The following is a 27,574-nucleotide window of genomic DNA, read 5'->3' on the forward strand; positions in this document are numbered from 1 at the left end:
TCAAAATTTTAAAAATTCCTTGTTCAAATTAACTTTTAATCGTGATCCTTGAATTTTGTTTTTGAAAAGTCATGCATCTGTATCATGTTGTAAATATTTTTCTAACTTGTTTTTATCTTTTTGCTTTTTAGCTTTAAATTTTACTATTTTGGTTTTTAGTAAATAAAAAAACAAAAGGTTTATGAGTTTCTCCCCACACACTGTGCACTTGCATTCTTGCATAACATGAGCCCTCTACCCGAGCTCCGTCCGTTTAAGTGGAAGTAAACGCTACGCCTTCATGAGTTAACTTGTCCCTTCTCACAGGCTAGTGAAATACTTCCGGGTTACATATGACTTATGCTTTTGTGAGTTAACTTGTCCCTCCGCATAGGCATAAGTAAATGTAATCCCTTGAATTGAACTCGTAAGCCTGTGATGGGTGATGATTGAGGCTCCGTACTAGCCTTAGTAGGCAACAGTATGGACAATTCGAGTACCTTTCTAGAACCAAAACCACATATAGTGAATCGTACAAGCTACCCAATTAGAGCGATACCGAACCTCCGTCTATTGGATAGTTACCAAATAAGTACACGGGAACGTTGTCCTCTACCTTGTTTTTCTTTTACATTTACATTTTTGCGAAGGAATCGGGTCCGTGTAATAGATTTGGGATCGGGTAGATTATCTGATAAGTATGTGGGGTAGGTTTGTTTCGTAGAGCATGATAGGGTAAAAACATGGGTCAGTTTCTCCAAAAAATGCATGATTAAATAGTTTATTAGATTTATCATGGTTTTTCCTCCGTTTATATTTGTTGTGAGTACTACCTAAGGTTATTTGTCTTCATTTTATTTCTCATCATGCCTCATAGGCATCCTATTAGGAAGGTGTTGATTAGAGGTTGGTTGCCAAAAAAAGGGTTTCTAATGGAAGAGTCAATTACGCAAGTAACCGAGAAAAATGCTGTAGTCTGAGACTGGTCTTTGAGGACCCAGAAAACAAAAAGGGACAATTCAAATGAAGGATACATCTCCAATATTCTCGAGCTTGTAACTTTGAATGTGTAATGCCCCAAAATTTCTAATTTCGTTATTGTAAAAATATAACATAAATATTTTTCAGCTTTAGTGGTTATGTGTTCTGGAAGTGTTTGCGAGGTCCCAAGTTCAAGCCTTCGCTTGGGTAAATTTTGGTATTTTGAATGAAGTATGTCTTACTATTGGGTAAATTACATTAGAATGGGCCTGCTAGTCTGGTGGTTAAATAGTGTGTTATTATGGTGGAGGTCTTGTGTTCGAATCCCTATGTAGGCAAGGGTATTATTTTTTGCTCAGATTTCAGGATAAAGTTGTGTAATAGGGGGATTCTGAGTAGTGGATGTGTAGTGGGAATTAGGGGATAAGATTAAGGGATTTTGGGGGTATCGAGATTTTATTTTCTTTTTTTCCCAAAACCAAATTTTGACTCTCTTTTCCAAAAAAAATATTTTGCTATCTATTCTTCTCCCTCTCCTCTTGTAAAAATTCTCTGAGTTTTTCCATCTTTCTCTTCTTTTTCTTCTTCTTGATTTTTCCCTAATCCATTTATTGTTTTGGTTTGAATATTTACTGTGTTGAAATGCCATTAAATGTATGTATGATCAATGGACGTTGAATAATGTAGTAGAACTATTGCATGATACTGCCATGATGTTTTGGATATTTTATAGCTTAATTATTCCTAGGAACTATAAGCTTGGACCTTGGTATGTTGATTCTTGCTCAGACATGTTTTTAATGTTTTGAACTGTTATTTTGGTTGTTTTGACATTAGTTTAAAGAGGTAAATGATGCATGTTGATTAGATATTTGTTGGGATGGATTAAATGCTTAGATGTGTTGTATTTTTGTGGTCTGGAGCAGAGGTATCGATATTCGGGTTATAAAAACGATACCTTTGTGATATTTTGATGTGCAGGAAGTCAATATTGTAATTTGATATCGATACCTTACCACGAGTATCGATACTCAGGGTAAAATAATCGATACTTTAATAGGGGTACCGATAATTTTCGAGACATCGATTTTTAAATGAGAAATAAAATGTTAATTTGGTATCGATTTTCTAATTGGTATCGATACACTATAAGAGAAATATCGATATCTTTGTTACAATATCGATACCTACGTACTTATTCAAGAATTTTTGCTAAGTGGCTCTAATGCATGTTTAATTGATATAATAAGTTTGTTTGTAGTATGTTGGGCATGTTTTAATGTCGCTTTGATGTATGTTGGACTTAAAATTCGCGCGAATGCCTTATAATAAGACTGATTTATTAATAATGTGATAAATTATTATAAGTTCGATGTGTGACGATGGTGTAACATCCTGTTACTCGGGCCCGGCGAATGGACCGGGTATAGGGTGTTACATTGAGCTTCTAGCTCACTCGTTTGTTTAATATGTTTCAAGTTAACTACAGACTTAGGATCGGACAACGTGTGGGAGCTCGGATTGTTTTATCAGTTAATTAAAATATAGTGATTTTCGTAATTATCTATTTTGGGCTTTTGGGATTGTAATATGTTTTTTAGCTGTGTTCTGGTTTTTGTTTAATTTGTTGGTAATTGATATTTTCGAACGTGAAACAACAAAATCACACGAGTTAACAAAATGGATTTTGGTTTTTAAAACTAAAAATTTGATAATTTTACGTTGTAAATTAAGTAATATCTTAAGTGTTTTTTTGTAAATAATTAAATGGTTTTTAACAAATGTTTACCTTAGTTTTGGAAATGATCTGTCAACATTAATATTTCTAAACACATGAGTTCGAATTTAATTTCTGGGTTGGAAATAGTGTTTCCGAACTTAAGTTCTTGAGAATTTTGCCAAAACTTAAGTTTTCGAAACGCACAACTAAGTTTGATTAAATCGGAAGTTTTCAAACAAGATCAAGTTAAGAGCTATTTTGTAAAATAAATAAGTTCTATGCGTAATTTTTCCAAAATAACATAGAAGTTTGCTAAAAATATTATTTTCAGAATTCTCAGTTTCTAAAGCTAGGATTTAACTTCTAGGTTTTAAAACAAGCTAATGTAATTTCTCCAAATTCGGTCATCACGTCTAGGCCAAGTTTAGGGTGTTACATAAATCTTAAGCTAAACTTTTCAAAAGTACTTCTCAAAATCACTTTTCCATAACACTTTTTTAAAAATACTTTTCAAAAGCAATGCTAAACGAGTTAATGAAATAAGATATAAAGAAAGTAAAGGATAAGTGTTAGAGAAAAATGAAACAAAAAGTATGTTGTGAAATACTAATTTGACCTAGGGACTAAATTGTAAAGATATGAAAAGTTTCGTAGTCCAAGTGTAAATACTTAAAATGTGAGGGGTTAAAGTATAAATATGGAAATGTTGAAGGGCTAATAGTGAAAATATATTACAGATAAAAGAGTCTAAAAAATAAGGAAAATGAATGAATAAGGACTAAATTGGATATATAAAAATTATGAGGGACTAAATCATAATTTATCAAATTAAGTGATTATTCAAGGATGAAATTTTTAAGGATTATGAAGGGCTAAATGGTCAATTAGCATGAGAAAGAATTCTAGAGTGTAATGATGACATGGGAGATATTTTAATGATATTTTAAATTAAATAATTAGATAAATGTTATAATATTAATATTTTAATTATATTTTTGTTAATATTTTATTATGCAAATGATTGGTATAAAAAGAGAGGAAATATGAAGGGAATTCACCATCTTTTCACATTTCAACATGAGAGATAGCTAGAGAAAAGAAAGTCTTATTTTTCTTACAACTTAGTCTTTTGCCATGAAAATCCACCTTTTCATCTTGAAAATTTCCTTAGACACCAAAGAGAAAAGATAAAGTAGAGATTCTATAGAATATGTTCATCAATTTAGAAGGAAAAAAATAGTAGATGAAAGTGAAGAAAATGAGAAGAAAAGGGAATGAAAGTGGTGAAGTTAAGGAAGGAAGGGAAATGAAGAAGAGAGGAAGAAATTCTTGACAAAGGGGGTAAGTTTTATACTAACCCTGCTTGTATTTCAATAGATTGAGTTAAATATGTTGTGAATGAGATTTATGAAACATGTATTGTGATTTAAATACTAGAAATAAAAAGTATTTGATAAAGTATAGAGATTTAAAATGCTAAATTGGTAAATAAGAGAAAATGTGATTTGTATTGTGAAAAGTACTGAGATTAAGAAATGAATATGTAATGTACACATAAACATAAGTGATTAAATTGAATAGTAATCAAAATATGGTGATTATGTATGATTGAATTAAAGATAGTGCAAAGAATAGACCTGTTCATTGGTCGGGCTACCTGCCAAGGCCCGAAGGTCTGCCCAAAATTTGGGGTGGTTTGGGTAAAAGTATTAGGCTAGAAAAATGAGTTTAGGCAAAAAAAATTAGGGCTGTTTAAAATATGGGTCGGGCTTGAGCTTGAAAATAGGCTCGAGCTTGAAAATTCAAGCCTCGAGCCCGACCCAGCCTGACCCATTTTTAAGTTTATAATACTTTATATTATATTGTTTTTATATATTATATAATTTAAAACACATTAAAAAAGATAAACTTATACTAAATATATAATACTACTGTAATGTAAACACTAAAATAGTGTTAAGATGACTATATAAAAAAATTCAATAAATAAAAATGTATAAAATTATTAAATATTAAAATAATATAAAATAAATATTTTTAAAAAAAATTAAAAATAATATGGGTGGACCTAAAATGAGCTTGGGTTAGCTTTTGCAGATATATACGAGTTTGGGCAAAATTTTAAGCCCATGTTTTGCGTTGGGCCAATCTTAGACAAGCATAAATTATACTAATATCATGCTTAGGTCCGACCCAACCCACGAGCACCTCTAGTAAAGAACCATGGGAAGAAAATATTTCCATTAAAACAGCTTGGACACCAGCAGTGGCTCAACTTTGAAAATTCACCAAAAAATCATGGAAATTTAGTTAGAGGTTTAATTAAAGATAAATTTAAAGCTTATTGAGTCTAATTTTGTATAGAATAAAAGGTGTAAGCAATGGAATTGTAGATTTTGAGATATATTAGTTTTTGTCGGACAAGGTTAGAATGGATTCGGGTTTCCCTGTTCTGACTTTGAAAAATCATCAAAAATTTTACAAAACTTATTAGGGAATTAAATTTGTATGTTTAAATTTTTAACAAGCCTATTTTCAAGAAAATCAAACACAAACATTATCTGAACCCCGTAGATAATTGATTCTTAGTAAAGAAAGGTCGAAACTGTCAAACAACAAAACATGGGAAAATTTGAAGAATTTATTATCCTGATTGGCTAAAGTATAAATTTTGAAATTTTTATGGTAAAAATATATTTGAGCCCAGTTTCAAAAATATCAAGCAGATCTTAATTTCGAATTCTGTAGCTCAAAATATAAATAATGAATTGATTATGACACAAGTGGACAACTTTGTTATTAACACATAAGTAAATAGTGGAATTATAGTTAATGTTACGTATAAGCATATTATACTAAAAGCTAAACATTCTAATATATACATAAAGGATGTGGAATGGAAAGGAGGATGAGGCAAAATTAATATGAGAGTTATAATGTTAAGAAATTATTGTAAACTATAGATCTGCTAACACGTAGAAGAACATCAAATTTACTGTTGAAGTATCAAGTGAGTGAATGTTTTAAAATGAATTAAGGAAGTCTTAATTGATGAATTAACCGATAAATGTTGGCAATAGTGATGGTATGTGGAAAAGGTAAACTATTTTTGCTGATACAAGTCCTCTAAATGACTTATTTGTAAAACTTTGATAATTGTGTTAACTCTATGAATTTTGGTACAAAAGGTATCCACATAGAGTTCATCGATTAAGAAAATATCATATATATATATTTAAGAAATGAGTTGTTGGATAATGATCTTGGATGACAAACCGCATATTTTGAACATATTGGGCTAATTTGAAATGACTGAGAGAGTTAGGGAATAAAGGTGTACATTGTTCCATAATGAATTTCTCTTATTTCCGAACATCAAATCAAGATTTGGTATCGATACCAGGGGTAAAATACTGATACCTTAAGGAAAGTAACGAACTTCAGTCAAAGTATCGATGCTATAGTAAAGATATCGATAATTCAGTATAAGTATTGATACATGTTGAATTTTGTTTAAATTTTTTAAACTATGTATGTATTGGTCATCCGCTCCTCTTTTCCTTGGTTGAGCACATCCCTGTACAAATTAAACTTTCAAGAAGAAAATGGCCAACTCATGTCTTATGAATACCCTTTTTTTATTATGTAGACTTCACTTCAATAAAAGTTGTGGCGTATGGAACAAATAAAGTTCAATCAATGTGTTCTATTATGTACTTTAGTCATGAAACATGACTTACACTAATTAGGATAACATACGCTTTCGGTTTTTTGAAATAGAGGTTGGACGATGGGTTTATAAATATAGATATTGTTTATACACTTAATAATCCTAAATGATATCATAATGTTTCAATCTTAAATTAGTAAATAAGAAAAATTCACTTACATTCAGGTGTATTATACATAGCAACAATGAGCATGTTTTTTATATTTATTGGTATTTTAAAAGATCGATATTTGATATTGAAAAGTATTTAACACATTACTATAAAATTAAGAATAATGTTGACAAAATAAAACAATATTATTATTGACAGAAATTGAGATTGGGAAATGTTAATTACTGCTTAGAAGCATTGAAAGGTAAAAATGTTCTAGATCTTTATGGCCCCAATGCAACTTGAATCCCACATTGCTAGCATATGGTAAACAAAACATAAGAGGTGGTGTATAAGGAGAGAGGATAGGGCAACATTAAAACATACTTACCTGGACAGGGTCAATGAGTGATCATGAAGACTCATGGCCTAGAGTAGTGACCACCATTGCACTTGGGAGGGGTGCTGCTTTAAGGTCTCCCCAGGAGGGAGAGCCTATGTCATAATTTGTGGCAGTAGGGCTTGCGTGCGCGCAGCCTCTACCAATTTCAAGCTGTAAAAAGTAATTTGTAACATAATATAGGACATAATTCTCTGTTACGTACGGATAAATAGCTTGAAAAGCTCGCGGGAGTGAAAAAAGTGTAAGAGAGAGACAACATTGTGAGTTGTGACCATTCCATGCTAGTTGATACCAGCAGGAAAGGGTCAGTTGATACCAGCATGGATCTGTGTTCACGCAACCCCTACCAATTTTAAGTTAATAAAATAATTGTATGTCAATCGTAGGATTTAATAATGAATATGACATAATTTTTATGAAGCAATCTCCGAGTATGTTTAAAAGCATATATTTCAAGAAGCTCTCGCAGAAATAAAAGTGCGGCAAAGTCCATCAGGCAATCTTGTGATCATTTCATGCTATTTGATTTACAAATTAAAATTATATAAACCGAACAAGATTGGATATGTCAACTAGTAGAACTAATGTTTTTAAAATACCGAATAAATTTAACATTGTACATTTATTTTTCTTCATAAGCAATAAGCATTAGAAAATAAAGTCTAGCTCACCATGTTGTAATCCCATAAAGCCAAGCCTCAAATAAATTATGTCAAATAAATATTAGAATAAATTACATTATTAGTCACTTAATTTTTAATATATTTCTATTTGATCATCAAACTACAAAAATTTTTAATTTTATCACTATCGTTTTTAATTGATTCTGTTTTAGTTACTCTTTGTTTAATCCTTAATGAAAATGATGAAAATGATGGTGTGAAATTTTTAAAGAATACAACCACACAATTAGTCCACATCCCTAGTATATGATAAACAAAACGTAAGGGTGGACCATATAAAGAGAGAGCACCTCACAATGTTTAAACATCCCTGTACGGGGTGCGGCATATAAACGGAGTCGATGGGTGATCATTGAGTCTCATGGTCTAGGGTAGACAGTAGTGACCTCAATTGCAGTCGGGAGGAAACGATCCTCTACACAGCTTCAGTAAGGTTATGACCAGAGATTCGTGCCTATTGAACAGATACTGTTCAAGTAAGGTTATGACCAGCGACTCTTGCTCCGTCCTATAAATTCCTCGGACAACTGTTATGTTCTTGCGATGTCGGTGTCCATTGTTTCCAAAGATGAAATGGCAGAGCAGCTTTAATGAGAGCGAGCTTATATTTTAATGGCTTTGATTGATGGTTCTTTTTGGACTACATAATTAATTGGGCAAGGCAAATATCAGTTGGTTTCGACACAATTATAAGTATTTAGCCCCAAAGGGAGCCTCCCAGAAATTCCAAAATGGTCACATATAAGACTAGAGGAGATAAAGGAAGGCATAAATTGTTTTTAGCTGAAAACAGAATAAATCTAATAATTCAATGTTGAAATATGTCGGTCAAAATAAAGAGATTTTATGTTGTTAACAACATCAGCTTCCAACTGATGAGCCACTCCATTTCCTATGAAGAGGCTACCTGTAACAGCGTTTTGGACTCAAAGGCAAGTTGATAGCTTCAGGTTTTGTGGAACGTCACCGGACGGACGAACTAGGCCTGCTCATTTCAACAGCTTTCCTTGAATTGCTGCCAATACCATTTCCGGAAGAACTGAGTCTTCCATTATCTCTCCTATCATATCCATCAAAGCAGCTACAAATCTTCCTATTCAAAATTATGTCACCTGCAATTGGGCTTCGAAACTCTTTTTCTGAATAAAAAATTAATTAATTTAAAAATTAGTGTAAGACATTAATTCATAAGATGCTTTAATTACGGTAAATGTAAAATATAACATATTTTAATAAATTGTGGACGTCAACAATTCCCAAAGTAAAGATAGAAACCTTTGCAAAAGTATACAAACAGAAACTTCCATGTAATGTAAACCTTACAGTTTGCGAATTCTTCTTTAGTATTTAATGGCTTACCTACTAATATTGCATAGTTGGAAAGACTGATTGCTTCTTCATCTTTTGACCTATATCAAGCTGCAATAAGAGGACTAGTGTTATAATATCCAAAAATTTACATGTGCAAATTCACCAACATGCAATGTGCTGTGCAGGAAAAATTATACTAGTTTTGTCCATAGCAAACTAAAAGTTCCTTCTGACATAGTCGAAATCCCATATAGAGAGCGCAAGCCAAGGGTAAGGCAGAGACGCATTATAAAAGAAATATCAAGATGAGTTTAAGCTCATACCTTTCTCGGCCTTTTGGCTAAGATCAAGTGTAGTATCTGTTCTTATCAGTTTAATATCTGATACGTGGATCATTGATCCGCATGATATTAAATCAATATTTTTAGGGGGAGAGCTCATTAACAATAGCTTGCTATTGGGGTTCTCGAGTGTCGTCTTTGTTTTGCACTGCTGCATCGTTCTGGCACACCCCTCCGATTGTAGTTTTAACCTTTTGAACCAATAGACGGTAGCTTCTTGTTCGGATTGTATTAATAATTGAGGTGTAAATCTGTTTAAAGACACTATTTTAAGGGTTAATGTACTTGAGTTTTAGTCCAAACCTAATGGATGGTATCTAATTTAATTTCTGAAGTTCATTGAAGAATTGTTGTTTCAATTTGTAGTTGGCGCATAGAATTGCCGTTCAATCATTTAATTGGCTTTTCAGTTCTACGTTCTAATCATTTAAATTGAACCTAGAAGCTATTTGATTTTAAAATTTCACTGTTTTACGATAATAGAAACAATGCTTACTATTTGTATATAACATTTACATGGCTTCACACACATGGTGCCGTGTTCTTCAATTAAATACCACGTAATCGAGATGGAGTTTGGAACTTGTACACTAAGGCTGTTGTCTTTGTGAAGCTGATGGAGGATCTTCATCAATTGAGTGAACTTAGGGTTCTAAACTCGGAGGTAATGGAGTTGGATAAATGCTTGACTAATCTCAGAGGAAGACTTGAAGGCAACGAGTGTCTTTATGGTGGCATTCTTGTGAATGTGTCATGGTGTCTTTATGGTGTTGTTCCGCAACGCCAACAGCATGGCTAATGCCGAGTTTTGATCGTGCTCGGTTGGTGGTGATTTTTCTCTAGTTGACTTTTAGAGCTGTTTTATGTGGCTTGTTTTATATGGTTTACTGGTGTTTTCTGGTTTTATTTTGGTGTATCCTTTTGGTTGGGTTATTTTTTATGTTGTTTTATCTTTGTAATCCCACTGTTTTCAGTGGTTGTTTTATTTTTAATATAATCATTTTGATGGCCGAGCAAAAAAAGTAGTAAAAAAAAATTTAATGCCAGGCTTTAAATTTCAATTTCTTAAAACATTTTCTTTTACAATTTGAAGTACTAAACATGGCGCTCAAAATCCACCTCAACTCATTTGCATCAGCAATGACCTCCATATTCGATATATTTTTAATTGATGATAAAGTATTATTATATTTATATTTTAAATTTAATTTTTACTCAAATCATGTTTTAGCATTTTACTTTGTAACTTATAATTATTTAGAAAAATTGAAACTTCAAAATAATTCAACCACTAAAAGTGGCTGACTTGAATAGAAGACAAGTAAAAAAAAATCATATGTATCGTATTTTTATATTATTATTATTTAATATAGGTAAAAAGTTTTAATTACACATTTATTCATTTAATTTTCTTGTGAAGTTAAACAAAAAAAAAACTACACTAGAAGCTAAACAAGGATACAACAAAATATACAAAATTAGGCTATTATATCCCACATGTGCTGGACAATAACTCAGACAAATCTTGCACCTGCTATAAAATGAAGCTAAAAAGGTCTGGTCAAGCCATCTTTGCGCTTGGGGCAATGACGCAGCTAGTGAGGTTTTAACCGAGGCGCGTCTATTGCTGGTTGAAAACTATTTCCAAACCCCCTCTTAGGCCTGGGTTCTGCCCTGGCCTTTGAGAATTTCTGGAAGGGTTCCCTTCTGGGTAAAACCCTACAATTTCTAGTTAATTACTTTGCTCTTCTTTTTCCCCTTAAAATTAAGATGGAACAATTTGTTTATGAAATTAAGGTGTTCAAAATATTTGAAGGATTTAGCATTTTAATATTTATTTTATTTGTAAGAGATTAGTGTTTAAAAATACAGACAATAGCAATTCAAATAATCAAATTTATTCATTTGATGAAGTGTTGGACATAATAATGAGAGATTGTGATAAACTTGTTGAGCAAGGTTATGAAAATGGAGTGTAGGAATACACCTTCTAAGTTAGATGAAAATAGCACTTAAATTCGATCTATTGAAATATATAACTTTAATAAATTCGGTGTTTAAAATTTCTAACTGAGTTAACATAGTAATTACTACCAGAGATAATAAAAAGAAAATGTAAAATAGAATAGAAAAAGCAGAAACTAAAAGTAATGAAAGAGCAATAAAAATTGAGAATTGGAAAAGAAGAATAATAAGTATTACATGGCTAACAAACCTCTTGACCAATGATAAGAAAGTTGTAAGCTTGATTTATTGTGAGAACTTGATGAGGTGTTAAGCAACTATGAGAGGTTGTGATAAACTGGTTGAATAAGGTTACTGGAATGAAGTGTAAGAATACACATTCTAAATTCAATCGTATGGATGGAGTATGGCTCGGATTATATGGATGGAGTAAGCTTGGTTTCAATTCACTTTCATATGAGTTGCACCATTTTTCCCTCTTTTCATGGCTTCATACTCTTCTATAGGTTGTTTGTTTAGGGAACTTGGGTCTTTCTTCTGAAAACATAACATTTTAACCACGATGAGATTCCTAACCTTGTTTTCCAAAGTAGAACGACTGTTTGTTGAGTTTCAATAATTTTTATAATTGTAACGATCCGGTTTCTAGTTGTGTCAAAAAAGACGGGTTTGAGACTCCATTTCCGTAAACCAATCCCATAAATATTATTAAATACTTACAAAGTTATTATATAAGTGAATTGAATTTTGGATAAGTAATTTAGTCGAAATTGTGTTTAATTAAGGTTTAGTGACTAAATTCTAAAGTCCAATCACTATAGATTTTTAATTAAGAAATGACTTGAGGACTGACATTGTAATTAACCGAAGATCCAAAATAGCAATTAAATCATATTTAAATGAAAAATAGTGAACGGTAAGATTATTTAGTCACTAACCTAAGTTAATTACGGTTAAATTAGTTAAAACATAAGTAATTAAACTAAATTACAAATTAATCCTATTATAAATAAGACAATTTGGTGGAATGAAAGAGAAACTTTCTGTCATCTTCCACCTACAAACCATGAAGAGAAAAACAAAAGGTTCCAAGGGTTTTCAAAGTTTTGGTCACTAATTAGATGTTACAATCAAGTCATTTTCTTGTAATTTTTATGTTTTTGAGGTCATGGGAGCTTGATTTAGCTTACCCATGTACCAATTTGTAAAACTATTAAAGTTTTAGAAAGTTGCCATTGTTGATTTCTTGAAGTTTTAGGTGTTAAATTGATAGATTTTAAGTTTATATGTGAAAAAAGGACTGAATTGTAAAGTTAATTTATAACTTTTTACATTAGGGAATAAACCATATAAAATATTAAATTGGCAGTAGAAATAAGAAATAGGAGGTCTCTGATAAGCATTAGTGAAATTAGATTTCAATTTGGAGCTTTAAATTGAAAGTTAGGTTAGTCTCGGTTTTAGGGACTAAATTGGATAATTGTAAAATATATGTGACTTTGTAATTATTTGTGATTTGAGCTGGAATTTAATATTATGTATTGTCAGGTTATTATTCGTAGCAAAATACGATGCAGGAACGTCAATAGGGAGAGGAAAGATGAAAGCCGATGACGAGTAACTCGAGTGTTCGATTTGTATTTCTATGATTTGATTAATTTCAATTGTTGCATGGTTACCTTGTTTTGCATGTTATGGTAATGAGGTGAGTTAAAAATGATTAATCAAACTGAACTAATACGATGTTGGTTGATTATCAAGATAAAAGGTAAAATTGAATAAAATTAAAAATAATATCACTTGATGAAAATACGAAATTGGCTTGACTCATGTTATGATATATATATGAATTGATGAATTGGTTGATGAATTGAAAATGATGAGTTATAAATTGAGCTATATTATGATTTGGATAATTGGTTACCCTATTAATTATTCGTGCAAAGTTGGATTTAGCTGACATCCCATAGGATAGATTAAGTATGGGTTGCTTCAACTACGTGTTGATGAGCGTTGGACACAACTTTTACTTCGATTATACCGATGAGCGCTGGATACAATTTATTTACTTTAGATTTTCCAATGAGGTATTGGATGCTAAGTTGGTGTGTTGGTTAGATCCATGTATCTGTTCGAGCCCGAGTCAGGTTAATAAGGGAATAATAATATGTATATACATTGCAAATTTGTTGAAAGATGATTGGAATTGATTATATGCTACTAAGTTGGATTACAAGCACTTTTATACGACATTAAATGTCGAGATATATAAAAGGTTACGCAAAATGAATAACTAGCCAGAAAGTCAATTCGGTAAGGTTTGGAATGTATCATTTGACTTGGTAATGAAAAGTGACATAATTATTTTTTATAAGTTGGTATTTATACAATTCATTCAGAATTGAAATTTTGGTACGCAATTGATTATTTAGTGTGTTATTTTGATTTGAATTATAAAAATACCATTGAGCTTTATCGCTCAATGTACGGTTTTGTTTTTCGTGCGTAGACTAGGTACAATTCAAGATCCCAAGCATCGACTTCAACATCCAACCAAAAATCCTGGACTCAACAATGTTGGTGAACCTCTTTTGTTAGTTATATGACATGTACCTAGTAGAGTCATTTTGGTATTTTGCTAATGGTAAACGTGGATTATATGTAGTTGAATGAAATGTGTTAGGTGGCTAGTTTATAAGTAATATGGCATAGATATTTTAATTATTAACGTACTAATGAACTTGAGAAGTTGCTTGAATGGTATTGATATCGACTATTGATGACTTGAACATGTATGGTAATGATTGTAAAGAAATTGTAGGTTGATGCCCATTAGGAATTGCAAAAACAGTGTGTGATATTGCGATGTCGTTTGAATGTCATCGCGACGAGAAAAGACCTATAATGTCACGACAAGATGAGGGACCTCGTTGTCTCGATGAGGCCAACACAATAAGCGGCATCGTGATGTTAAGTGGTCTAACGTCATGATGTGACAAACTGTTTAGTGACATCACGACGTTCAAATGTTAATGTCACGACGTCAATCCTATATTTTGAAACTTTTACAATTTGGTCCTTTGACCTCAAGTTACTATTTGAACTTTAGAAAGTTAGTGTAAGACTCGTAAATGATTGCATATTGTATTGAACATATGTTTTTGGTTGAATTTAAGCATTAAATGGTATGTTTTGATTATGATTGATCGTAGTTGCTTCGGCAACGAATGTGGCACATTGCAATTTGAACTCGGCAACTGATTCGGGTATAGGGTGTTACAATAATGATAGTTATAGTTCTCATTAATATTACTAGATTTTATCGCACCACAATGTGGGTGAACAAAAATATTTGATAATTAAAACATATCTATAAAAATATGGGTTAGTATTTGGTATACTTGTAGTATACTTTTTTTTATTTCACAAGTAGCTTTAAAAAATTGCTACATGTCTCCTTTTTAAATATTTTATTATACCCCTGTAGGACGCTTGTCAACCTCCTGACCTTACTTATGAAGTCTAAAAACGCCATTAGCAGTATACCAAATATTTCCCTAAAAATATATCAACAAATTATATGAAAATATGAAAATATATTAATTACCCTTTTAAGGTAAGGGTATTTTAGGATAGATGTTAGCTTGGATAGGGAGATTTACAAGGCTTTGGTTGAATAAGCATAAGGAGGTGATTTTGAAAAAGCTAAAATAGAAATTTGGTGTGGATTATAGGAATTGAGATAAGTTAATGCTTTGTTCATCCACTCTTTTCCTTGGATTGAGCATTAAACTAACAAAGAGAAAAGGGCCAAATCATATCTAATGAATACCATTTTTTACTATGTAAACTCTACTCCAATAAAATTTGTTGTTTAGGGAAAAAATCCTTTTCAATTAATTTGTTTAAATAAGTACTTTTATTATGAATTAAGTAGGATCAGATAGGTTTTCGGTGTTTCTTTCCTTGAAATAGAGGTTGTATGATGGATTTATACACTTAATAATTTTAAATCAAATTTTATTTAAAAAAGGTATTTTAATCTTAAATCACTTAATAATCTTAAATCGAATTTGATTAGAAACAGGGATTTCAATCTTAAATTAGTGACGAAGAAAATATCACTTGAATTCAAGTGTATTATACATGGTAACAATGAGTATACTTCTTATATTTATAGGTATTTTAAAAGATCGATATTTGGTATTGAGAAGTATTTAACATATCACTATAAAATTAAGAACAATGTTGATAAAAAAAAACTATTATTATTGACAGAAATCAAGATTGGGAAATGTTAATAATTAGTGTTTAGAAGTATTGAAAGGTAAAAATGTTCTAAATCTTTATGCCCACAATGCAACCTGAATCCCACATTGCTAGCGTATGGTAAACAAAACATAAAGGGTGGTGTATAAGGAGAGAGGATAGAGCAACATTAAAACATACTTACCTGGACGGGGTCAATGAGTGATCAGGAAGACTCATGGCCTAGAGCAGTGACCTCCATTGCACTTGGGAGGGGTGCTGCTTTAAGGTCTCCCCAAGAGGGAGAGCCTACGTCATAATTTGTGGCAGTGGGGGCTTGCGTTCGCGCAGCCTCTATCAATTTCAAGTGAAAGTAATTGATATCAAATTTTAGGATATAATTCTTTGTTCTATATGGATAAACAGCTTCAAAATCTCGAAAAAGAGTGTAGAAAGTGTGTGAGTGAACATTGTGACCATTCCATGCTTTAGTTGATACCAGCAGGAAACGATCCTCTACAGCTTCAGTAGGGTCAAAGGCAAATATCAGTTGGTTTCAACTGTCAAGCATACTTAAGAACACCTAGGTAGCCTCCCAAAAATTCCAGGCGGGCAGGTAAGAGGAGACAGACATAATTTCTTTTTTAGCTGAAAAGAGAATTAAGATAATAATTCAATTCAGAATGTTCACAAATAAATATGTTTACAAATCTACCTTTTGAAAATTATGTCATAGTAACGATACCACTGCAATTGGGCTTTGAAACCTTTTTTTTTCTTAAAAATTCCTAAAGTAAAGATTGAAGCCTTTGCAAAACCATACAAACAGAATCTAATCCCTTCACACATTACATTTTGCAAATTGTTGTTTTATTTAATGGCTTACCAATACCATTGCGTAGTTGCAGGTCTAATCGACATGCTTCTCCTGCTTTTGATTAATTCAAAAGTTTCGATCAATTTAACTTGTACTACAGATAACTTTGGTTCACTCGGTTTTTGTTAATTTCTAATTAACCAAATTAATCATTGCAGACTATTACTTACGGAGGTCTGATTAGAGCGGAAGCCAAATAGTGTGGCAACAGAAATAAGCCAATACAGAGAAGAGAAGAAACCAAAAGCAAAAATTTCTCTCACTTGGAATCCGGATCTCTTAAAAATAGACCAGTTTTTCGAGAAATAAAAAGTGACCTAATAAATTTTTAGAACAATTTGTCAATAAAAGGCATTGCGGTTGGTTTGCAAGTTCAATGAAAAGTTGTTGGTAAAAGGTTATTTTAGTATCGAAAATTATAGGAAAACAGAAAGAGCTTGCCAGGGATATCATACTATCAGTGACCACATCTCCGCAACTAACAGCACGTTTGGTTCGCTGTAATGGAATAGAGGCGTAATAACAAATCAATTGTTTGGTTGAATGTAATGGAATAGAGGCGTAATAGTATTCTTGTGTTTGGTTGAATGGAATGGAGGTGTAATAGCATAAGGGAAAAAACTAAAATGACTAGAATACCCTTAGCATAAATTTGTTTAGGTTAATGATTATTGTTATTGTTATTAAATTTTAATAAGATTATTAATATCAGTAATAAATAATTTAATCATATTTTAACATAATTATTATTAAATATATTTAATTAAAATATATAATTTAATAAAATTCTTAATAATCAATATTCTTATATGAATTTACTCAAATCATAATATATAATGCTATAAAAGATAATTTAACATAATTATTAACTTGACGCAATGTATGTTTTTTTGAACCGCAGGTCTTTTTTTTGTCCAACTTAATTTTTGAGACCTGATTTTTTGTTTTAAATGTTGAAGACCTCTACAAAAATATTGAAAGGACGTTTGTATAGCCTGACAGATTGACCAGTCTTGTTCTTATTTATTCCTTCTCCTTATTTTGATTTTTAAAAAAAAATTAAACATAATAAATTATTATAAATATAAATAATTAATTACATCAGAAGTTAATACTTTGTAGGGGCAAATTTTTTGGGAGATCTCAAACAAGCTTAAACCATTTGGTCTGTCTTGTACCAATTTAACCAGGTTATCAACCTCCTGATTAGGGGTGTTCAATCTGTTAACTGACCAGTTAACCAACCCAAACTATCATTAATTGAATTAACCGACTCTTTTAAACCCTTAACCGTTAATCAAACTGAAATTTTTTCAAAAAAAAAATAACTGAACTGAACTTTTTCGGTTAATTCGGTCGGTTAATTGAACCAATCGAATTTTATAGGTTTTTTGATTTTTGGTTAAAACAAGTATAAAACATAGAAAAAAAATTAACCGAATTAACTGACCGATTAATTTATACTTCTAAAAAATCAACCGAACCGACCGACCCCAGACTGAATATTATAATATTATTTATTAAGTTCGGTTAACCGACCGAGTTCGAACCGAATTAATCATTAACCGAACTTCCAAAAAAATTATTAACCGACCCCGACCGAATTAATTCAGTTAACCGAACGATTAACCGAATTAGGTCAGTTAACCGAATTAATTCGGTTTTACCCAAAATTTGCACACCCCTAATCCTGGTTATCTTCTCTAGAGATGTGGCATATACTCCAGTGCCCAATCTGCACCCAAATTTGATGAATTCTTCTGATCAAAGTAGATTTGGAACTCTTGGAAGAATTCTCTTAAATGGCCTTAGTCACCTCAAGATTATCATTTTTAATCAAGACATTATCATAACCCCGATCGATTAAGAGTACCAAACCATCTAAGATGCCCCATGATTCAGCATAAAAAATAGAGCAGTTCCTCGAATAACTGTTAAAGCCAAGAATCCACCTCCCATCTTGATCACAAACAATTCCTCCTACTGCAGCAAAACTTGTTTCATTTCTGACTGGCCCATCAGTGTTTAAATAGACCTAATTACCTGTCAAGTATGAGGTTATCAAAACAATTCCTCCTACTGCAGCAAAACTTGTTTCATTTCTGTTTAAATAGACCTAATTACCTGTCAAGTATGAGGTTAGAACCGATCTTCGTGTCTCAGATAAGGAATCCCTTTTAAAAGAGACATACTGTTTTGCCCAAGTATAGGACACCCTGGTAATATCACTAATATTCCAAGACACGCCTTGAAAAATAAAAAAGATTTTGATTCTTCCAAATGCACCAAATCATGATCCCAAAAAGGTAATTCCAGTCTACATCTCCCAAGCACTTGACATGTTGATTCTGCAAGTTTGATATAAGCCATTCATGCAAATTACTAGAATAAAATCAAGTTTGCCGATCTACTAGAATTAACCGATCCCAAATACTCCTTGTTGAAGAACCGTCCATAATGACATAAAGTATATCTTTGAAACCATGCCCACAAACACCACAAGTCGTATCATGCCCAATTCCCTGACGTACTCTTTCCACATTGGTCACCACAAGTCTTGTCTGTGTGTTATTTATACTAAATGTTTTACAATTGCTAATCTTGAATTGAATATATTAGAGTTGTGTGATCTGAATCCCGTTTGATCCGATTTAAAAAATTCGATATATAATTCAGTTGTTAAAGAAATAAAATAGAGGCAAAATTGGGGATCTGGGGTGGGTACGACCTCGAGTCGAACCACTAATTTTGACCGAAGGTTCGGGGGCGGAGCTCTTGCAGTACGGACCTGCCGCACAAGTTAAATTCGTATAGGGGTATACTTTTTACCCTAACAAACTGTGCATAGTCGAAAACCTCTTGTATTTTTTCAATAGTGAATTTCTTCTCCTTTGCCTATGATTTTTCCCAATAAAAATTTTTGTGTGTTCTTATTTTTCTTTCTTATTTTTGTGTGATTACTCTTGCTGTCATTATCGACCTATAATATAACAGAATATGATTAAAAAAACAATTAAATCTTTCAAGAATTACATAAGAACAGTCTATTTAATTATTTAAGATGAAAATACCATTTAAATTCAATCGTATTATACATAGGAACTATGAATTATATCTACAGATAATTTTAAATAAATTTAGGGTAATTTATTAACCAGTTGAATCAACCAGTTGCAATTTAATTTTCGATTATTTAAAAAAATCGATTTATTCAAGAAATATATAATTTCTATAAATTTAGTGTTTAAAATTGCTAGCTGAATAGTAGGAAGAAAATGTACAACATGATAGAAAAGATAGAGCGGAAGCCAAAATCTAATAAGGGAGAAATAAAATTTTTGAATTGAAAAATAAGAAGAAAAAGGAGTGTTAAACCGATATTTGTTTTATGGGCTGAAGTACGAAAGTTGTGAGCTGGTTAAGTAAGGTTATGGCAATGAAACGTAAGAAAACACATTCTGAGTTAGATGATAGTTGGGATTTGTGTTGAAATCTGTTTTTACAAAAGCTTGGTTTTAGTTCACTTTCATAAGAGTCACAACCCCTTTTCCTCTTCATCGCTTCAAATTTTCTACACGTTTGTTTTGTTAGGGAATATAGGGTTTTCTTCTTTAAAACATAACATCTCAGCTTTGACGAGATCCCTAACCTTGTATTTCAAACTACAACAATTCTTGGTTGAGTTCTATAATTTCTGTAACGATGGCTACAATGCTAATTAATTATACTAGCTTTGATGGAATAGGCGTTAAGAGGCGGTTCTGAAGAAAATACGGTAGAAACTCTATGTACATCATAGGAATTTAGATGATTTGATTCCTTATCCGCTCATTATGTCATTCTTATCAATTTTACTATGTATATCTTGTTTATCTACTCTTACTTTCTTTGGATTGTCACAAAATTAGATAGTTAATGCGAAAATAGACAGATCATGTCATATGAATACCATTTTTTATTATGCCATCTCTACTTTAATAAAATTTGTTGCTCATGGAATAAATCTTGATCAATCAATCTATTCAATTATGTACTTTCTATTATGAATCATATGACTTGTACTAAATAAGATTAGATAGGCTTTCATTTCCTCCTAAATAGACGTTGGATGACGGATATAGATATGACTAAAAAGATTTCAATCTTTCAAATAAGATCAATCCATTTGATTAGATAGGATGAAAATACCACATAAATTAGAGTGTATTAAACATGGAAATAATAGGCGTAATTTTTATATTTACAAGCACTTTGAAAGATCAATATTTGATATTGAAAAGTACATCTTTACAAAATGAAAAACAATGTGCGTATAAGCACTAAATGTTAAAAATGTCCTAAACCCTTATGCCCTTAACCTGAGCCTACATCCATCCATATGTTCCCAACCATACTCCATCCATATTGCAGCGACCTAAAAATTTGGCACGGGCGCTAGTCGAAGTGATTATTGAAAATTTAAAAATAGAGTCTTCATTTTTTTTAAAAAAAGAGGAGTTGCCACCGATATTTTTTCTAGGTGTGATCGGACACCTATTAAATTCTCTTTTTTTTAAAAGAAAAATAATCTTTTAAAATTTCTTTAAAAAAGAGTTGTTTTTAGGTCTACGTCAAAATCCAGAGAAAATTAGGGTTCAGGAGTCGGTTACGCACGAGGAAGGTATTAGCACCCTCGTGACGCCCAAAATTAGTATCTCGTTAAGCGCGCATTGTCTTAATTTTTAAAAATACGAGTTCAATTTAATATTTAATCGTGATCCGTTAAAAAATTGATAAGTTACATATTATTATATATCCTTTAAAATATAATTTGATATTTTACAAAATAAACATTTTATTAAAACACAAGGATTTTTGAATTTCTCGATTTTCTAGAAGGGTGCCCCATATTTAACACGAGCCAATGATATTCACCCAACATAGCGATGAAATCAACGGCTTAATGTCAAATCGATTCGCTGCCTTATTTGTTAAAATTATTTAAATTTAAAATTATAAAATGAAATAAACAAAATAATATTTCAAAAATGCCATGAAAATGCTAATTTAATTAAAATGGGATAATATTTAAATACAGAGACTAAATAAATAAAATAAAAAAGATCGAGAGTTTATTGAAATCCCAAAGTTATGGTTTTGACCGAATCAAGCTACACTACTTGAGCTCTTTTTTTCTTTTTCTTTTTTTCTTTTCCCTTTTTCTTTTTTCTTTTTTTTCTACTATTGGACCTGCTGAACCAACCTGCTCGGAGCTACTAGGCCTGGCTGCTGGGGTGGGCTGGCTGTGCTGTTGGGCTACTGCAGTTGAGCCTGCCGAATTTGGGCTGCTGTTGTTTTTTTTTCTTTTCTTTTTTTCTTTTTTCTGCTGACAGGCTTGTTGTTGGGATGCCTACGCTGGGCTGTCTGGCCTGCTTGCTTTTATATGTACTTCCTTAACTTTTGACCTAACAATTTATAATTTAATCTATTTCAATATTTGTTTTTTATTTTCCAAAATAAATATTAATTTAATTAATCAAATTAACCAAATTAATTTAGTGATTACGCATACTATCCAAACTCAAAGTGTGTATTCTTACACTTCATTCCTGTAACCTTATTCAACTAGTTTATTATAATCTCTATAGTTGCGTTTAATACCTCATCAAGTTTTTTGATTAAATCAAGCTCACAACATTCTTATCATTGGTGAAAGAGGTTTGTTACCCCTGTAATACTTATTATTCTTTTTGTTCTTATGTTTCAATTCCCAATTTTATTAATGCTCTTTTACTAATTTTAGTTTCTACTTTTTCTATTCTATTATGTTGTACATTTTCTTTTTATTATTTCTCTAGTAGATAGTAATTACCTGGTGTACGGTTAATTAAACTTATATATTTCATTAATTGAGTAGATCGAATTTTGTGAAATGATCAACAATTGAATTGTGAATGGTTGGATCAATTAGTTAATAAATTACCCTAAATTTAATAAAAATTATCGGTAGATATAAAATTGTACTAATAGTTGCTACGTATAATACGCTTGGATCAACAAGTTTCAACCTCTCATTATTGTGTCGAACACTTGCTCAAGAATTTTCGGTAAAAGAAAATTTAAAGCCTGGCATTAAATTTTTTTTTACTACTTTTTTTGCTCGGCCATCAAAATGATTATATTAAAAATAAAACAACCACTGAAAACAGTGGGATTACAAAGATAAAACAACATAAAAAATAACCCAACCAAAAGGATACACCAAAATAAAACCAGAAAACACCAGTAAACCATATAAAACAAGCCACATAAAACAGCTCTAAAAGTCAACTAGAGAAAAATCACCACCAACCGAGCACGATCAAAACTCGGCATTAGCCATGCTGTTGGCGTTGCGGAACAACACCATAAAGACACCATGACACATTCACAAGAATGCCACCATAAAGACACTCGTTGCCTTCAAGTCTTCCTCTGAGATTAGTCAAGCATTTATCCAACTCCATTACCTCCGAGTTTAGAACCCTAAGTTCACTCAATTGATGAAGATCCTCCATCAGCTTCACAAAGACAACAGCCTTAGTGTACAAGTTCCAAACTCCATCTCGATTACGTGGTATTTAATTGAAGAACACGGCACCATGTGTGTGAAGCCATGTAAATGTTATATACAAATAGTAAGCATTGTTTCTATTATCGTAAAACAGTGAAATTTTAAAATCAAATAGCTTCTAGGTTCAATTTAAATGATTAGAACGTAGAACTGAAAAGCCAATTAAATGATTGAACGGCAATTCTATGCGCCAACTACAAATTGAAACAACAATTCTTCAATGAACTTCAGAAATTAAATTAGATACCATCCATTAGGTTTGGACTAAAACTCAAGTACATTAACCCTTAAAATAGTGTCTTTAAACAGATTTACACCTCAATTATTAATACAATCCGAACAAGAAGCTACCGTCTATTGGTTCAAAAGGTTAAAACTACAATCGGAGGGGTGTGCCAGAACGATGCAGCAGTGCAAAACAAAGACGACACTCGAGAACCCCAATAGCAAGCTATTGTTAATGAGCTCTCCCCCTAAAAATATTGATTTAATATCATGCGGATCAATGATCCACGTATCAGATATTAAACTGATAAGAACAGATACTACACTTGATCTTAGCCAAAAGGCCGAGAAAGGTATGAGCTTAAACTCATCTTGATATTTCTTTTATAATGCGTCTCTGCCTTACCCTTGGCTTGCGCTCTCTATATGGGATTTCGACTATGTCAGAAGGAACTTTTAGTTTGCTATGGACAAAACTAGTATAATTTTTCCTGCACAGCACATTGCATGTTGGTGAATTTGCACATGTAAATTTTTGGATATTATAACACTAGTCCTCTTATTGCAGCTTGATATAGGTCAAAAGATGAAGAAGCAATCAGTCTTTCCAACTATGCAATATTAGTAGGTAAGCCATTAAATACTAAAGAAGAATTCGCAAACTGTAAGGTTTACATTACATGGAAGTTTCTGTTTGTATACTTTTGCAAAGGTTTCTATCTTTACTTTGGGAATTGTTGACGTCCACAATTTATTAAAATATGTTATATTTTACATTTACCGTAATTAAAGCATCTTATGAATTAATGTCTTACACTAATTTTTAAATTAATTAATTTTTTATTCAGAAAAAGAGTTTCGAAGCCCAATTGCAGGTGACATAATTTTGAATAGGAAGATTTGTAGCTGCTTTGATGGATATGATAGGAGAGATAATGGAAGACTCAGTTCTTCCGGAAATGGTATTGGCAGCAATTCAAGGAAAGCTGTTGAAATGAGCAGGCCTAGTTCGTCCGTCCGGTGACGTTCCACAAAACCTGAAGCTTGTTAGAAATCAAACCCACTCCAAGCATAATCTAGAAGCATGAGACGTGGAGCAATTTTGTGCCATGCAAAGTGCTGAAATTTTAGCCATACAAAGTGCTCCATTATTGAGATGTTTTGTGGCTGGAAATTAAGTGGATTAATAGCCACATTTGTTGTCACTTTATCAGCCTATAAATAGAGGCTTGAACTTGTGTTGTAATGAAGAAAAATGAGAAGAAAAAAGAAATAAGAGAAGCAACGTGAGTGAGAGTGAGAAGGTTAGCAAACCTTGAGTGAGTTAAAATCTAGCAGCAGCTAGACTATCTAGTCATTGAGAAAATATTTGTAATCTTCGTATTGTAATATATTGAGTGTGTAATAAAAAGTAAATTTTCGGCCCATCACGTTTCCAACAAGTGGCATCAGAGCTACGGTTCGGAGCTTGGTTCGGAGTTCGGTTCGTGTCCGGTTCGTGTCCAGTTCGGAGTACCTTTGGTGTTCATCTAACAAGTCGATATGGGCGACGTAATTCAGCTACAAGTTCCACAATTGACGAAGACAAATTATGGAAATTGGAGCATTCGAATGAAGGCTTTGCTCGGTTCGCAAGATTGTTGGGAGATCGTTGAAAAAGGATACATCGAGCCCGGAGATGCCGCTACAGAAGCAGCTTTATCAAATGACGCTAAGAAGGCGTTACGAGAAGCACGAAAGAAGGATCAAAAGGCCTTGAATAGTATCTTTCAAGGTATGGATGAATCAACCTTCGAGAAAATATCAGATGTGAAGAACGCGAAGAATGCATGGGAGATTTTGCAAAAATCATTTCAAGGTGTAGAAAAAGCTAAAAAGGTACGCCTTCAGTCACTTAGAGCTGAATTTGAAATGTTAAAAATGAAGAGCTCCGAGAATATCGATGACTATGCCAATCGTGTAAAATCGGTGGTAAATGAAATGAAACGAAATGGAGAAACTCTTGACGAGGTAAGAGTGATGGAGAAAATTCTACGGTCACTCACACGCAAATTCGAGTACGTAGTCGTTGCCATCGAAGAATCAAAAGATTTGTCAAAGATGTCGCTCGAAGAACTTGTGGGTTCTCTGCAAGCCCATGAGCAAAAGATGAAGCTAAATGAAGATAGTGAAAATCTTGATCAAGCCTTGCATAGCAAGTTGTCCGTCGACGACGGAGAAACAAGTAATAACTTTAGCCAAGGAAGAGGAAACCGCAGAGGATACCGTGGAGGCTACCGTGGTGGAAACAGAGGAGGAAGAGGATCACGAGGACGTGGAAATCAATCATATGGGAGATATCAAGAAAATAAAGATTATCAAACATCCAACCGTGGACGTGGATCTAGAGGTCGTGGCCGAGGCAGATTTCAAGAAAATAAATCTCAGGTACAATGCTACAACTGTAACAAGTATGGACATTTCAGTTACGAGTGCAGATCAACACACAAAGTGGATGAAAGAAACCATGTAGCAGTCGCAGCAGAAGGCAACGAAAAAGTGGAATCAAGTGTCTTTCTCACTTACGGAGAAAATGAAGATCGCAAGAGAAGTGTGTGGTATCTCGACAACGGTGCAAGCAACCACATGTGTGGAAGAAAGGAGCTGTTCACAGAATTAGATGAAACAGTTCATGGACAAATAACTTTTGGAGACAACTCACATGCAGAAATCAAAGGAAAGGGCAAGGTTGTTATAACACAAAGGAATGGAGAGAAGAAGTACATCTCAGACGTTTACTACGTACCAGCTTTGAAGAGCAACCTGATCAGTCTTGGTCAACTCCTAGAAAAAGGATATGAAGTTCATACGAAAGACCGCTCACTCGCCATCAGGAACAAAAGTGGAGAATTAGTTGTTCGAGTTGATATGACGCGAAATCGTCTTTTCACCCTCGACATCGAGTCTGGAGAAGTAAAATGCATGAAGACGGATCTGAAGAATGAATCATGGTTGTGGCACTTAAGGTACGGACATCTCGGATTTTCTGGCTTGAAGCTGTTGTCGAAGACAAATATGGTGAATGGATTACCAAGTATTAATCATCCAGATCAACTGTGTGAAGCCTGTGTCAAAGGAAAGCAGCATAGGCAGAAATTTGAAGTAGGAAAATCTCGAAGAGCTAGAAGACCATTGGAAATTGTACACACCGACATATCTGGTCCGTACGACATTGAATCACTCGGTGGAAACAGGTACTACCTAACTTTTATTGATGATTATAGCAGAAAATGTTGGGTTTATTTTCTCAAAGCAAAATCGGAAGCCCTAGAAAAATTCAAGGAGTTCAAAGCAATGGTGGAAAAACAGAGTGGTCGATATTTGAAGATACTCAGATCCGATAGAGGAGGCGAGTATACTGCAAAGCTTTATGAAAGTTTCTGCAAGGATCATGGAATCATTCATCAGTTAACAGCCAGACGCACTCCACAACAAAACGGAGTTGCAGAAAGGAAGAATCGGACAATTCTGGATATGGCAAGAAGCATGATAAAAGGTAAACACCTTCCGAGAACTTTCTGGGCTGAAGCCGTTGAATGCGCAGTTTATCTGTTGAATCAATGTCCAACAAAAAGTGTAAGACACAAGACACCAGAAGAAGCATGGAGCGATCACAAGCCAAGAGTTGGACACCTCAAAATTTTTGGATGCATTGCATATGCACACGTTCCTGAGCAACAGAGGAAAAAGCTTGACGATAGAGGAGAGAAGTGTATCTTTATAGGCTATGACAAAAGAAGTAAGGCCTACAGACTTTATAATCCTCTTACTAAGAAATTGATTATCTCAAGAGATGTCGAGTTCGATGAAGCGGATTACTGGAGATGGAGTGAAGAAGAAAAGAAAGTGGAAGGATTATTTTTCAACGAAGACGACAATGATGTCATCAACCAAGAAGAACAAGGCGATGATCAAAGTCCTGGTACAACAGCCCCTTCGTCACCAACCAGCAGCAGCGGAAGCAGCAGCTCAGATGAAGCACCCACAAGAACACGGAGTCTCAACGACATCTACAATTCTACGGAACCTGTAGAGACGCAGTTCGATTATTCACTATTCTGTCTAATGACAGAATGTGATCCGGTGACATACGAAGAAGCAATTGAAAACAATAAATGGAAGAAGGCCATGGACGAGGAGATTGCTGCAATAAGAAGGAATAACACGTGGGAGCTAACAAGTCTGCCAGAAGGACATAGCCCGATTGGTGTCAAGTGGGTGTACAAGACGAAGACCAACAAAGAAGGAAAAGTAGAGAAATACAAGGCAAGACTAGTCGCCAAAGGCTACAAGCAAAGACAAGGAGTGGACTATGATGAAATATTTGCTCTAGTCGCAAGAATAGACACAATTAGGCTTCTCATAGCGGTCGCAACACAATACAAATGG

At 33.0% G+C, this 27,574-nt stretch overlaps 1 protein-coding gene and 5 non-coding genes across 6 annotated transcripts; 5 read left to right on the forward strand and 1 right to left on the reverse strand.

Annotated features, from left to right (window-relative positions):
- The first annotated feature begins 6,884 nt into the window (after positions 1-6,884).
- LOC121222690 (U1 spliceosomal RNA) lies at positions 6,885-7,044 on the forward strand. The gene has a single exon (XR_005920051.1). It is a non-coding gene; the product is annotated as a U1 spliceosomal RNA (small nuclear RNA).
- A 2,173-nt stretch (positions 7,045-9,217) lies between these two features.
- On the forward strand, positions 9,218-9,414 carry LOC121222880 (U2 spliceosomal RNA). Its single transcript, XR_005920250.1, has one exon. It is a non-coding gene; the product is annotated as a U2 spliceosomal RNA (small nuclear RNA).
- Positions 9,415-10,807: 1,393 nt separating this feature from the next.
- Positions 10,808-10,958, forward strand: LOC121222977 (U4 spliceosomal RNA). The gene has a single exon (XR_005920343.1). It is a non-coding gene; the product is annotated as a U4 spliceosomal RNA (small nuclear RNA).
- Positions 10,959-15,649: 4,691 nt separating this feature from the next.
- LOC121222962 (U1 spliceosomal RNA) lies at positions 15,650-15,810 on the forward strand. The gene has a single exon (XR_005920332.1). It is a non-coding gene; the product is annotated as a U1 spliceosomal RNA (small nuclear RNA).
- Positions 15,811-23,306: 7,496 nt separating this feature from the next.
- On the reverse strand, positions 23,307-23,503 carry LOC121222891 (U2 spliceosomal RNA). The gene has a single exon (XR_005920260.1). It is a non-coding gene; the product is annotated as a U2 spliceosomal RNA (small nuclear RNA).
- Positions 23,504-24,550: 1,047 nt separating this feature from the next.
- LOC121222015 (uncharacterized) lies at positions 24,551-26,039 on the forward strand. The gene is made up of 3 exons (XM_041101897.1): positions 24,551-25,172; positions 25,638-25,873; positions 25,974-26,039. Exons 1-3 carry the CDS (start codon positions 24,689-24,691, stop codon positions 26,037-26,039), a joined length of 786 nt encoding a protein of 261 aa, XP_040957831.1. The 5' UTR covers positions 24,551-24,688.
- Positions 26,040-27,574: the final 1,535 nt, after the last annotated feature.

Source organism: Gossypium hirsutum, chromosome D10 (assembly GCF_007990345.1).
Source record: "Gossypium hirsutum isolate 1008001.06 chromosome D10, Gossypium_hirsutum_v2.1, whole genome shotgun sequence".
NCBI classification, from domain to species: Eukaryota; Viridiplantae; Streptophyta; class Magnoliopsida; order Malvales; family Malvaceae; genus Gossypium; species Gossypium hirsutum.

Bases quoted from the DNA above. Each gene is read 5' to 3' on its own strand.
- LOC121222015 (XM_041101897.1), top strand. From the start codon at position 24,689: ATGGGCGACGTAATTCAGCTACAAGTTCCACAATTGACGAAGACAAAT. The intron at 25,173-25,637 runs AAATTCTACGGT...CAACACACAAAG, and splicing joins CGAGGTAAGAGTGATGGAGA to TGGATGAAAGAAACCATGTA. The intron at 25,874-25,973 runs GTTGTTATAACA...GTCAACTCCTAG, and splicing joins AAATCAAAGGAAAGGGCAAG to AAAAAGGATATGAAGTTCAT.